General features: G+C 37.5%; 1 protein-coding gene across 1 annotated transcript in view; it reads left to right on the top strand.

The window, feature by feature from the left end:
* The first annotated feature begins 1,510 nt into the window (after window positions 1-1,510).
* LOC114280602 (cyclic nucleotide-gated ion channel 17-like) overlaps window positions 1,511-13,020 on the top strand; it is a 47,627-nt gene continuing 36,117 nt past the window's right edge. The window contains exons 1-4 of the mRNA XM_082920548.1: window positions 1,511-1,868; window positions 5,470-6,034; window positions 9,790-9,999; window positions 10,172-10,473. Of these exons, the coding sequence (XP_082776674.1) occupies window positions 1,840-1,868; window positions 5,470-6,034; window positions 9,790-9,999; window positions 10,172-10,473 (1,106 nt within the window). The 5' untranslated portion in view covers window positions 1,511-1,839. The remainder of the gene's footprint in view (window positions 1,869-5,469; window positions 6,035-9,789; window positions 10,000-10,171; window positions 10,474-13,020) is intronic.

Below are 13,020 nucleotides of genomic sequence, written 5' to 3' on the forward strand. Positions count from 1 at the left end.
TAAATTGCAATTTAAAAAAAGAGTAAATTACAAACGCACCTTCTAAAATTTAGTTAAAATACAAATTGTTTCCTGTAGTTTCAAATTTACAAATACCTTTCGTCAGATTTTTTTATTTAACAGAATTAATATATATATATTTTAAAACTATTCTGTTATTCAACAATATAATTACTTGAATTGTTAATTAAAATATATTTATGATATCATTAAAAGTAATTTATTGACTTGATGATTTATTAATAAATGGGTAATTTGTTATGAAATTAGAAAGTTGAAGTAGTGAGATGTAATTTTCAAAATTACAGGAGGCAATCCGTATTTAAACAAATCTCAGGGGACGTAATTGTAATTTACACTTTAAAAAAATATCACTTTGTTTTTATTTAAATAAACAATAATTTGAAATTGCAAATAAATATTATTAGCTAACTTGTTTTAGAAAAATGTTTGAGGCACTTAATTTATCACTTCTAATTATGTGTCTGACAAATGTTAAATTTTGATTTGTCAAATATTTTGGCATGTGTTTTCTAATATGAGATTTAAAAAAATACAATAAGTCCCACAATTTTAAAATAATTATACTGACTCCTTTTTTAGTAATGTTAAATAGGCCGAAATTAATGTAAATGATGGAAAATCACAAAAATAAATAACGTAAACTATATATTTTTGTACAAATAATATGACATTATTTTTTTATTCATAAAACTAATAAATTATTGATAAAAATAAGATTGAATTTTATATGAATTAAAATCTTAAAAAACTAATATAATTATATCAAAAATTGTAAGATTTACTCCGTTAAACCTTAAGAGAGGGGAGAATAATTTATCCAACTAAATAAATTTATTGATAAAGAATAATACTATATATACTAATTGATATATTAATTAACAAAAATGCCTTAGACCCCAGCTGGGGGTGCTGGGGTCGGCTCCTATTGGCCCAAAAAAAACTTTTTTTTTTTTTTTTTTGATTTTCGGCCTACCCCAGTGCGCCACGTCACTGGGGGTTGACCCCCACTGGGGGTCTGTAGCATAACCCATTAATTAATGTACTGACGAATGATGTGATATAATTTAAAGATTTTGAGATTATGGCCTTGTAATTTATCTAATAGATGAGATTATGGCCTTGTTTGGTTTGCTTTTTAGAAACAAATTTTGAAGAAATTTTTTTTCAAATTTTGTCTGGTTTAGTGATTTTGAAAATTCCAAAATCACTTTCTCTCTCTTACACATTAATCAATTATTTTTTTTTTCTCTTTCTCAATCACTTTTTCTCTCGCACACACCTATTCTATTATAACAAAATATCAAATCATTCTAAACTTTCATACTCCAAAACTATTTTTAAAATACATAATCAAATAAGCTAATTTTTTTTAAACTCTCTTTCAAATTTTTTTTTAAAAATTTATCACTTAAAATCAAACCATACGGCTTCTATAATTTTACAATAATAATATCATAATTATATTGTTGAACTAGTTAGTAGTGTAAGTAATTGATACGGCTTGCACCGCCGATTTATAAATGCTGTGAAATGGGACGCTGTTATTACAATCATCTGACTATTCCCTCAGTCTCACCACCTATCACTATCAATCACCGTTCCATTTCACTATGCACGAATCTGATTTCCAAATTTGACGATAGCATGTGAAAGAAAGAATGTTGTAAAAAATAGCTTTGTGGGTTCTCATCTCGTCTCAATTTTTATGTTGAGGGCTTTACTTTCCTGGGTTGATCAGTTACCATTTTCCACCATTGAGGGAGACAAACTATCAGATCAATAGGCCAGTGGTGTGGTGTCACTCACTGGCAATATATGGACCTGAAGAAAGAGAAGCTCGTCAGGTATGTTGTACACTAGTAACTTACACTTTTCTTGCGTATTTCTTTCTTTCTTTATTTTTTTTCTTTCTTTTTTCTCTGCTCTCTGTTTGGTTGATGAGAAAATGTAAGAGAAGAAGATGTAGGAACTTACATTTGGGTTTTGCAAAATTTATCGACGGGGACCTGAGAAAAAGAAAAAGAAAAAGAAAAAGAAATAGAAAAAGAAAGAGAAAGCTGAGTAGGTTGTGTTCTGTTGTAGTCTCTCAATTTTGGAGACAAAAACAAATGGAAACTTATGATATTTAACACTGTTCTATGGAAATTGATGATTTTTAACGGTGTTCTATGGAAATATATGATATTTAACAATGTTCTTTCTCCTTTTTTCTCTACCTTCACTTTGTCAACGACAGAATGCGTGAAGGACGCTAGGTTTAGTAGAAATTGAAGTAGCGAATCTAAATATTTTATGATTTGGGGGCCAACAAAATATTAACATCCCCCCAATTTAGCATACAGAAACTATTTGGTTTAGTTGAGGATTTGTTGTTGTTGTTAATTTTTGACCTCACAACTAAACAGATCCCCTGCCGAGATCTAGGAATTTAGCTGGAGAATACGCGACAGAATAGATTAAGCCGAACACCTGCACACAAGCGAGTGAGAAATACTGCGGTGGCTCGTCCACCCGGGACACTCCAACGATCAAGTTAGTCAACTTATCTCTCAAAGAAATCAAATAAGTAAGACGACTCTCAATTAAAGCGGACATTAGACCCACGGGGTGTCCTCTTTATATAATGATCAGTGTCCAACTTCCCGTAGAAGTCTTATTTCATGGGACTATCCTTTATAAGGATATCATTTATCCAAGGCTCCTCCTATTTATATTAGGATCAACTCTCTTTAGAGTCTCTCCTTACCCCTACATCATCTACGACTCTTATCCTCTATCTGAATATCTCGGATTCTGACATTACTGCACCATATCTCGGCAATTTCCATGTAGGATCTTTTCTTGTAGCTTGAGATGCCATCTAAATTATAAAAGTAGAGAAGCAATAGAGCAATTTAGAATAAATATTTAATAAACAGAGTAGTCCAGAGAAGAAGGCAGAAAAAAAGAAGAAGAAGAAGAAAAGTAGAAAATAAAAGAAAAAGAAGAAGAAGGCATCATGGGTATAAGCAAAAAAGAAGAGAAGAATTGACGAAGAAGAAGAAGAAGAAGACTGGCGAAGAGAAGAACAGGCGAAGAAGAAGAAGAAGAACTGACGAAGAAGAAGAAGACGAAGAAGAAGAGATGACTGACGAATAAACAGAAGAAGAGAATAGACGAAGAGAAGATGAAGAAGAGACGAAGAAACAAGGAGAAGAACATACCTGCACATTCGAAGCTCCTGGACTAGACCACGATTGGAAGACGATTGAGAGAGTTTAACTTCTTTGCAGATTTGCATGAGGGCTTGGTGTTTCTTCTGTCGTCGTTGATTTGAGCCTAAATCGACAAGTATATTTGAAGGATATGATCTGCTGTAGTTAACCCATGAAATTTTGGTGGTCCAATTTGAATTAAAAAAAAAAAAAAAAAACCCTTAAGGCCTGCGCCTTGGGCTTAAATGTGCCTTGTTTGAGCCACGTGCGTTAATCGTGCCTTAGTGAAGTCACCTTGCCTTGACCACTGCAAGGCGCAGGGGGTGGGCATGGCTGAGACTTGCGCCTAGGTGCACTTTTAATAACACTGTGCCAACCTAGGCTAAGGCCTTCTCCTCTTGAATCTATAGTTGAGCTCTTATCTTCTCGGACCTACTTATCTAGGTCGAGATCTTGTCTTCTGGGATCTGGGATCTGCTCACATGGGTTGAGCTCTTGTCTTCGTGGACCTAATCATCTAGGCCGAGATTTTGTCTACCCATCTAGGCCGAGATCTTATCTTCTGGGATTTGGGATTTGCTCACTTAGGCTGAGCTCTTGTTTTCCCGGACCTGCTCATCTGGGTTGAGCTATTGTCTTCTAGGATCTAGGATCTGCTCACTTAGATTGAGCTCTTGTCTTCTCGGACCTACTCATGTAGGCTGAGATCTTTCTGGGATCTGGGATCTGCTCAATTAGATTGAGCTCTTGTCTTCTCGGACCTACTCATCTTGGCCGAGGTCATGCCTTCCTGGATCCACTCACCTAGGGTGTGGTCGTTTATCTGGGATCTGTTTACCTAGGCCGAGCTCTTCCATATGGGATCTGCTTCACATAGGCCAATGTCTTGTCTTTTCGGACTACTTCTGGGATTTGGGATCTGCTCACCTAGGTTGAGCTCTTGTCTTCTCGAACCTACTCATTTAAATTGGGATCTTGTCTTCTGGGATCTGGGATCTTAGGTTGAGCTCTTGTCTTTTCAGACCTACTCATCTAGGCTGAGATCTTGTCTTCTGGGATCTGCTCTATTTGGTTGAGCTCTTGTCTTCTCGTACCTACTCATCGAGGCCGGGATCTTGTCTTCTGGGATCTGGGATCTGCTCACTTAGATTGAGCTCTTATCTTCTTGCACCTATTCATCTAGGCAGAGATCTTGTCTTTTGGGATTTGGGATCTGGTCACCTAGGCCGAGTTCTTTCATCTGGGATCTGCTTCACCTAGGCTAATGTCTTGTCTTCTCGGACTTACTCATCTAGGCTAAGGTCATGCCATCTAGGATTTAGGATCCTGCTCACCTTGGTTGAGCTCTTGTCTTCTTGGATACTCGTCTGATTGACATCATGACTCGTCGGCTTCATGAAACAAGGACTCAAATGTCCACTCGTCAAAAACCAAGAACCAAGAACCAAGAACCAAGAATCAAGATGATCCTTCTTGTCCTCCTTGTTGGATGTTGGCCATCTTTTCTTACTAAGTTCCCACAAACGGCGCCAAATTGTGGGTGTTGATTTTTGACCTCACAACTAAATAGATCTCCTGTCGAGATCTAGGAAACTTAGCTGGAGAGCACACGACAGAATAGATTAAGCCAAACACTTGCACACAAGAGAGTGAGAAATACTGCAGTGGCTCGTCCACCCAGGGGCACTCTGATGATCAAGTTAGTCAACTTATCTCTCAAAGATATCAAACAAGTTACACAACTCTCAATTAAAGCGTACCTTAGACCTATGAGGATGTCCTCTTTATATAATGATCAGTGTCCAACTTCCTCTAGAAGTCTTACTTCATGGGACTCTATCCTTTACAAGGATATCACTTATCCAAGACTCCTCCTATTTAGATTAGGATAAACTCTCTTTAGAGTCCATCCTTACCCAAATAGGTAGTCCTACATCATCTAGGACTATTGTCCTCCATTCGAATATCTCAGATTCCGACATTACCGCACCATATCTTGGCAATATCACAACAATCTCGGCATCATGGCTCGCCCACGTGGCACCTCGGCCACGTGGCGCGACCCTAAAAATACGTCCCCATAGTTGTTATGATTTTAGGTGAAGAAAGTTACTTATTTCTTGGAAAGTGACACAATCTAAAACATGAGATTGAGACTTTTTTTTTTTTCAATTGCTTTTACTTAATTCCTTAGTAACCAAAAATGGTAGGTTTGGGAATTGTCTACTGATGCTCATTACTAAAATTGCAGGTTTTATTCTAATGAAAAAGAACAAAAAAATCTTCTATGGAGAAGAAGTGACCCTCATCAACTAGAAAAGTCATCTTCTGGGTACAATGTTTTGTCTTCCTGGCTGAAAACTGATGGTGGGTTTGTGGGTGGGAGTGGAATCAGTGAAACTCTTAAATTTGGGAGGTCTAAGGTGTTCCCAGAGGAGGATAAGCCATGGCGCAAACAAATACTTGATCCGGGGAGTGAGATAGTGCTGCAATGGAATCGGGTTTTCATGGTCTCATGTTTGCTTGCACTTTTTGTTGACCCCCTGTATTTTTACCTGCCAAGTATAGGAGGAACTAAGGAAACTAGGTGTGTGAAGACTGAATTGAATCTGAGAATTGTTGTGACCTGTTTGCGGACTATTGCAGATTTTTTCTATCTGCTGCACATGATTATTAAATTTAGGACAGCATATGTTGCACCAAGCTCTCGGGTATTTGGGAGGGGCGAACTTGTCATGGATCCCAAGAAGATTGCCCGGAGATATATAAGATCTGACTTCTTCATTGATCTGATTGCGACTCTGCCCCTCCCTCAGGTACATTGTCTTCCATTGTTAATATTTGATGACTTATACCCTCACATATAAAGTTGGCCTGTTTGAAGCAATTGTGTCTTGTGAATATAATGCAAATAATTTTACCTTGTTGCATTATTTTATTGGCGGAGGGATGAGGGGTCCTTGCCTCTCCAAGCTCTTGGACAAACCTACGTTTATATATTCGCAATCTTCTAAAAATGTTCGTTTATGCAAAGCCACCCCCCCCCCCCCCCCCAAAAAAAAAAATTTAAAATTTAAAATTTATATAATGTTTGGCTTGCAAAATGTTTCATGTAACCGTCCTCCAAAAAATTAATCAAGGAATATGGTTTAGTAGGTGTGAAATAATATTTGTAAAAAAATTGCTTAAATTTTGCTAGAGAAAGGAGAATATATTTTATTATTATTTCTTTTTAATGTGGATTGTCATAGTTTTTTAATTAGACCACTTATAAAGTTTCATGGATCTAAGCACATTGAATAATATTTAAATAATTACATATGCCATGGTTGGTGCTTTATTTTCTATATTGAAAGTTTGTAATAGGAAACAAAAGCTAAAAATATATCTCCACCACCTACTCAATAATGAGTGTTTTTTTTTTTTTTTTTTTTTTTTTTTTTAAAACGACTTTTATTTCATAAACTATAAGCAAAAGCTACACAAAACAATGTAATACAGATTCTCAAGATAAAAAATAAAATAAAAACATAATTTATAAATAGCTTCAATACATTGCATAAAAAAAGGCCATAGGCTTATAAGAAATGGGTAGCATATTTCAATTTAGACTAGTCTCTTACAATTTTTTAATAGGTTAATTGTCCTGTATTAAATTGTATTTTAATAATTACTTAATCCATTTAAACTCAGCCCAGCCTACCATTCACTTGTGTGAAATCTATGTAATGCCTTTCTTGCTGCCTCTGCCCCTGGTAATGAATCATCTGTGAAGGAAAGAAAAGAAGTTTTGTTTATGTCTCTCAAGAACTGTGTATGTTTATTTTTGACATACATGGAGGTGGAGGTAGGGTAGCTACTGTGTCAGTTGTGGAGGTAGTCATGCAATTGAAGAATGAGAATCAGAGTAGTCAAATGGGGTCGTATGATTCATTTATCTCACCTGTCACCTAGATGCTTTTGAGAGATTAGTGAATCATTGAACTGTCAAGTTGCCTGCCCAAGGTCGACCTTTATTTATTTGATCAGCAACAAGGTCGACCCCATTTGTAAGTATCTCTTATGAAATTATAAAGAAATAAAAAAATTTGCCACTTCTGCTGAACAAGTACTAAATTAACCGTTTCTTTTCAGTTTTGTTTGAGAACATGGGGCAGTATGCCCAAGAGAGCTGATGAGAAGATCTCTTGCAAAAATCCTGGGCGAACATTTAAAGTGCAAATTTATGAAGAACGAAAATTATTGGGATTTAGGGAATATTGCACATATGGAGATATTTTTCGTGATAGCTCTTTACTGACTTGGATTAATATGGACATAAAACAGAAATATTTGGAGGGTCAATCTACTAGATAGTTACCACATAAGGAGTTCCAAGCCTATAATATAGAAACAGTGGGACAGTGCTTGTGTTAAAATAGGTTTCAGTAAGACAAAACCAGTTTCCAGTTGCAAGAGTCCAAAATGACTCTGGCAGGGAATAATTACAACTTGCTTGCCCTTATATGGCGTTAGGTATGGATGCATACATTATCATTGGGTGGTGATTTAGGTATTTACAATTGCTGTTGCATTGATTGATGCAACTAAATATTGTGAAGGTACATGTAACATGCCAATGTTATTATTGTAGAGGTGCCTTTGAATCTAATGGCTTGACCCAAAAGAGAATGGATGGCATTGTGCATAACCTCTACAGCATAGTCTTCATTTGAATAAGAAAGTGAACTATCTTTCATGTAGCATGATCAGCTGTTGAAATTAGTTGGCATTGTAATTTATTCAGTCCCTTTGTTGAACAGTTTAAAAGTTTGGCTTAAATGAATATATGCAAAGTTTATAATGATTTCAAGTAAAATTTTATTTATTCGTTTATTTATTTATGAGAGAGAGAGAGAGAGAGCCATAGTGGCTAAACATAGCATTCTCAGTAGAGGCTGAGCTTTTTACCTTGTTTGGCAATTATAAGCATTGGTTGCACTAGTCCTATTGGCTGAATGTGTGGCTCTGATCTGTTGTCTTGAATTGGGTTCCTCTTAATATTATTGTTAATTCTGACACTGGTGTTTTTATTCTTATCAGTTCCTTGCGGCATAGAAATTTAGTTTGGACTTGTTTAAGTCAAATGCATGTTAAAACTTTCTTTTTGTTACTCTCATCCATGCTGGGTGGATTTGGTGGTGTTAAAGCTTGTTGACATTGCTCTTGATGTACAAAATAATTTACCTAAAATCTACCTAACTGATTAGAGTTATGGACTCATAGTTCCTTCCAAAGCTCCAGGATGTGTGCAATTAGATGGGACTGGTCCTCTTTACATATTTTCTAGGTATATGTGCAATTAGATGGGATTGGTCCTCTTTACTTATTTTCTAGGTAGATCAATGTCCTTTTTTGGAACATATTTATTTATTTTTATCTTTTTTGTTATAGCTAAAATCATATTGCAGGGAGTAAGGCTTCTTCGTTGTCCAAGGATAGATAACTTTTTGTATGGTGCGCTATTTAGGGCAAGATTCTCACAGTGGGTAATCTTATTTAGAGAAAGAAAGTTATTGTGAATTGGTATTCTTGTGCAAGCGAAATGAAGAGCTGGTGGATCACCTTCTTATTCCCTGTTGGTGCGAGGGACTAGGGAGTTTTGGGCCTTCGTTCTTTCTTGGTTTAACATGAAGTGGGTTTTCCCAATGAGCATGGTGGATCTTCTTCAGTATTGGTGGGGGCTAAAGTGGGCAAGAAGAGGAGGATGATTTGGCTTTTGGTCCCTCTGTTTTTGATGTGGATCATTTGGTGGGAGAGGAACTGTTGTTTTCTTGATGGTGTAGACAGTCCTTTGGATAGAATTAAGAGTTCTTTTGCTAGATTTTTTTATAGATGGGATTCTAGGGAGAGTGATCCCTCTCTTTATCATTTCTTACATTTATAGAGATTTTTGATACTTACAGAGGTGTATAGGGCCTTTTTGTTTAGTTCGACCTTTTCGTATATGGGTGGCATTCCCTTAATGCCTCCTTTTGAATGAAGTTTGGTTACTTAAAAAAAAGGCTTCTTTCCTTACTACTTTGTATATTTATCTTTTTATTAGTGGACTGGTGGTAGAGGTCTTGGCAAAACCCAACTAGAGATAACCGGTTGACTTGCCATTGTGGAGGTGGATTATTAACATACATATTTGGAAGAAAAATTAATTATCTGTTCTCATTTTTTAACCTTCCGTTCATACAAGCAAATTAGAAAGACAATAAATCCAGAACTTAACTACTTTTATTAGAAAGCCATAAAATTTCCTTTCTGTGAGAAGAAGAATCTCCTTAATACTGTATCGTTCACCCTGCGTCAAAGAATAGAGGGAAAACCGCGATAAACTGTGCTTAATCAGTTACAACGTTGTCATTCTGTATAAATTTCTTTTTCTATAAATCAGACTTCATATTGTCACACTTACTCCTATTTTAATATAATGTTTATTTTTACTATCAGTGTTTTTTTATACCTATTTATTGGTCAGTTCTAAAGTTCTCAAGGGGAGAAAAGGGACAACATTTTTATTAACTGGAAAAATTTTGTGCAGATTGTCATCTGGTTTATTATACCAGAAACAAGTCCACAAGCTGATCATGATAACAATGCCCTAGCGCTGATTGTTCTACTCCAATATGTTCCCAGGTTATATCTGATTTTCCCATTAAGTTCACAAATAATTAAAGCAAATGGAGTCGTCACAAAAACTGCTTGGGCAGGGGCTGCATATAATCTGCTATTGTACATGTTGGCTAGCCATGTATGTAACTTCTACTTGCTTGTTTATATAAATTATCAGCTAGTCTAACCTTCTTTAAATTCAAAACCATTATGAAGGTCGCACCATTGACCATTTATATACTATTTGTCACTTTTTTGTATTTGTAGTTCCATAATTATGTTTGCATTCTGATTCCACTTTGCTCTCCTAGGTTTTAGGGGCATCGTGGTACTTACTATCTGTTGACCAATACACGTCATGCTGGAAATCAGTTTGCAAAAACGAATCTGCCCCAACAAAATGCTTACTTCACTACTTGGATTGTGATACTTTTAGCCATGATAATCGCATGAGCTGGGCAGAAACTACAATGGTGTTTAAGAAGTGTGACCCCAAAATCAATACCACTTCAAATTATGGCATATTTGAAAATGCAGTGACAAAAAATGTTGTCTCCTCAAGTTTTATTGAAAAGTACTTCTACTGTTTGTGGTGGGGCCTACAAAACTTAAGGTATGTTTTCCCCCAGTTTATCAATTGTACCCATAAACAATGATGATGGCTATATATTTTTAATGTCATTATTTTGTCACAATCAGGTTTCTTTTTGAATTTAGATAGACTTGTAAGAGGAACACGATTCATTCTAATAGACTGGAATTTGTGTAGCAATTACCGGATTAGATGCTGTAACTAGATGATAGACATCTCATCATACATTTTGTTGGTACATTCTGGTGAAATCTATGAAATAATTGATATACGATTTCTCTAACCATCACAATATATAGACAATTGCTGGATGACTAATATTTTGCAGGATATGCATTTATTTTAGAGGTTCAAAACTTTTTATGTTATTAACTATATATATTTTTTGTTATTCCTAATTTGACTTTTACTGTATGAGTTTTTCACAGCTAGATTTGTTGGGTCTGTGGACTTGGATAAGTACTGTTCATTGAACTCTGGGTCCAATGGGGTCCTCCCACAAGGGAAGGGGGGTTTGAGGGGGTTTACCCCCTGGCCTTTATTTTTTGGGTATTTAGGTAATTTCCCTGTTGCTTTTGCGTTACCCTAATTCTATAGTTATAAATAGATGAAGGGGGCGCCTCTTGTAGGTTAAGAGAGTTGTATTATTTTCTGATCATAGTGAAAATTGGAGGAGCCATGGACGGAGCCTTATTCTGGGGTAAACCACATAAATCCTTGTGTTCTTGTGTGTGTGTGTGATTTGATTGATTCATTTTATCTTTTTTGTAAGAAATAATGTATAGAGAAAGAGAGAGAATAAATTGTATGTATTATTATTGATTGATATATTGTTCTATACATTACAATGATTCATGATTCCTATATATAGAAGAGGGTGAGTGTGTAGTAGGTAAGGAGTAGGTGAAGTGGATGTGGTAGTGGTGTAGTGGGTTAGGTTTAGTGGAGTAGGTTTAAGTGGGTGAAGTAGGTGATAAATTTTAACAGCCCCCCGCAAACTCAAGGGGGATAGGAACTAGCCAACTTGAGTTTGGAGAGAGTAACAAAACAAGAAAATAGACGAATACATAAAAGAAAAGAGGATAGGAGACACTGTATGGTCGTGTCAGACCGATGGTGAAGACACTGTATGGTGGTGTCATAACGTTGTAGAGGACACTGGATGGTTGTGTCAGACCGATGTAGAAGACAGTTTATGGGGTCATGTCGGACCGTTGTAGCAGACAATGTTGTGATAGTTGTTGTGACAGTTTACGGAGTCTTGCTGGACCCTTGTAGAAACTAACCGGAATCAATGTCGGGACAGTTTACAGAGTCTTGTCGGACCCTTGTAGAAACTAACCGGAATCAATGTCGGGACAGTTTACAGAGTCTTGTCGGACCCATAAAGGAGCTAACCGGAATCAATGTCGGGACAGTTTACAGAGTCTTGTCGGACCCTTGTAGAAACTAACCGGAATCAATGTCGGGACAGTTTACAGAGTCTTGTCGGACCCATGTAGAAATTAACCGGAATCAATGTCGGGACAGTTTACAGAGTCTTGTCGGACCCTTGGAAAAGCTAACCGGAATCAAATGTCGGGACAGTTTACAGAGTCTTGTCGGACCCCTAAAAAGTCGCACCCTCAAAAGGTGTGCCCAATCTTTCAAAAGGCGTGCCATCAAAAGGCGTGCCCAATTCATAAAAAGGCGTGCCATCAAAAGGCGTGCCCAATCCATAAAAAGACGTGCCATCAAAAGGCGAGCCCAAGTCATAAAAAGATGTGCCGGACATGATGGCGAGGCACGTGAGTGCCTTGACTGGCGCGCCCGTTTGTCGTCTGGCGTCAAGTGGCGCGCGATACGCGTGGCTTGCCTCGCTATTTAACCAAGGTTGATGCTGAGGCTGAGGCAGACAAAAAAACTTCTGAAAATCCTCTGAAAACAACTCTTCCTTTGCTGAGAAAGAAACTCTGTAATACTCTGTAACCAACCCGTCTCTGAAACACTCAGCAACATGGCCTCTTCTTCCCGTCCAGCTACCCAGAACATGGCCTCCTCGTCCCGTGGTCTGCTCACGCTCTTTCCAGAACTGAACGAGTCCACAAGAGAAATAACTGGTGCGGTGGCCAGTGAACCTCAACCAAACACCTCTGGTTTTGCTCCGTTGAACTTTCCGATGCGGTCGGTGGAGCAAAAAATGGCGGTGCAGTCGGATGTGGAGGCCAATCAGTATACCTTGAAGTCATGTGTGGAAACCATGACTGCGGTTACAAATTTGTCGAACCGGCTGCAGAGTAGGACAAATGAGGTGCAGCAGTTAAACGCCCAACTGGCTCTGCTCCAACGCATGTATAAGGATGCGCGAGCAGAGATAAGTGTGCTAAAGGCGGAAAACAAGGAGCTGAAGCGGAAGGCCAGTTTTATGTTCCGATTTGGAGGGCCGCCATATGCTGCAGTGGAGGAGCAGGGAGTAGTGATCATGCCCAGTGGAGTGGGAAACACGGAGGCAACACCGGCAAGGGCCGCCCAAGACGGTGGCAAGAAGAAAAGACCGGCGGAATAGGCGAGAAGAAAAATCCCACTGTT

The sequence above is a fragment of the Camellia sinensis genome, chromosome 3 (genome assembly GCF_055761805.1).
Source record: "Camellia sinensis isolate YWXY chromosome 3, ASM5576180v1, whole genome shotgun sequence".
Lineage (NCBI taxonomy): Eukaryota > Viridiplantae > Streptophyta > Magnoliopsida > Ericales > Theaceae > Camellia > Camellia sinensis.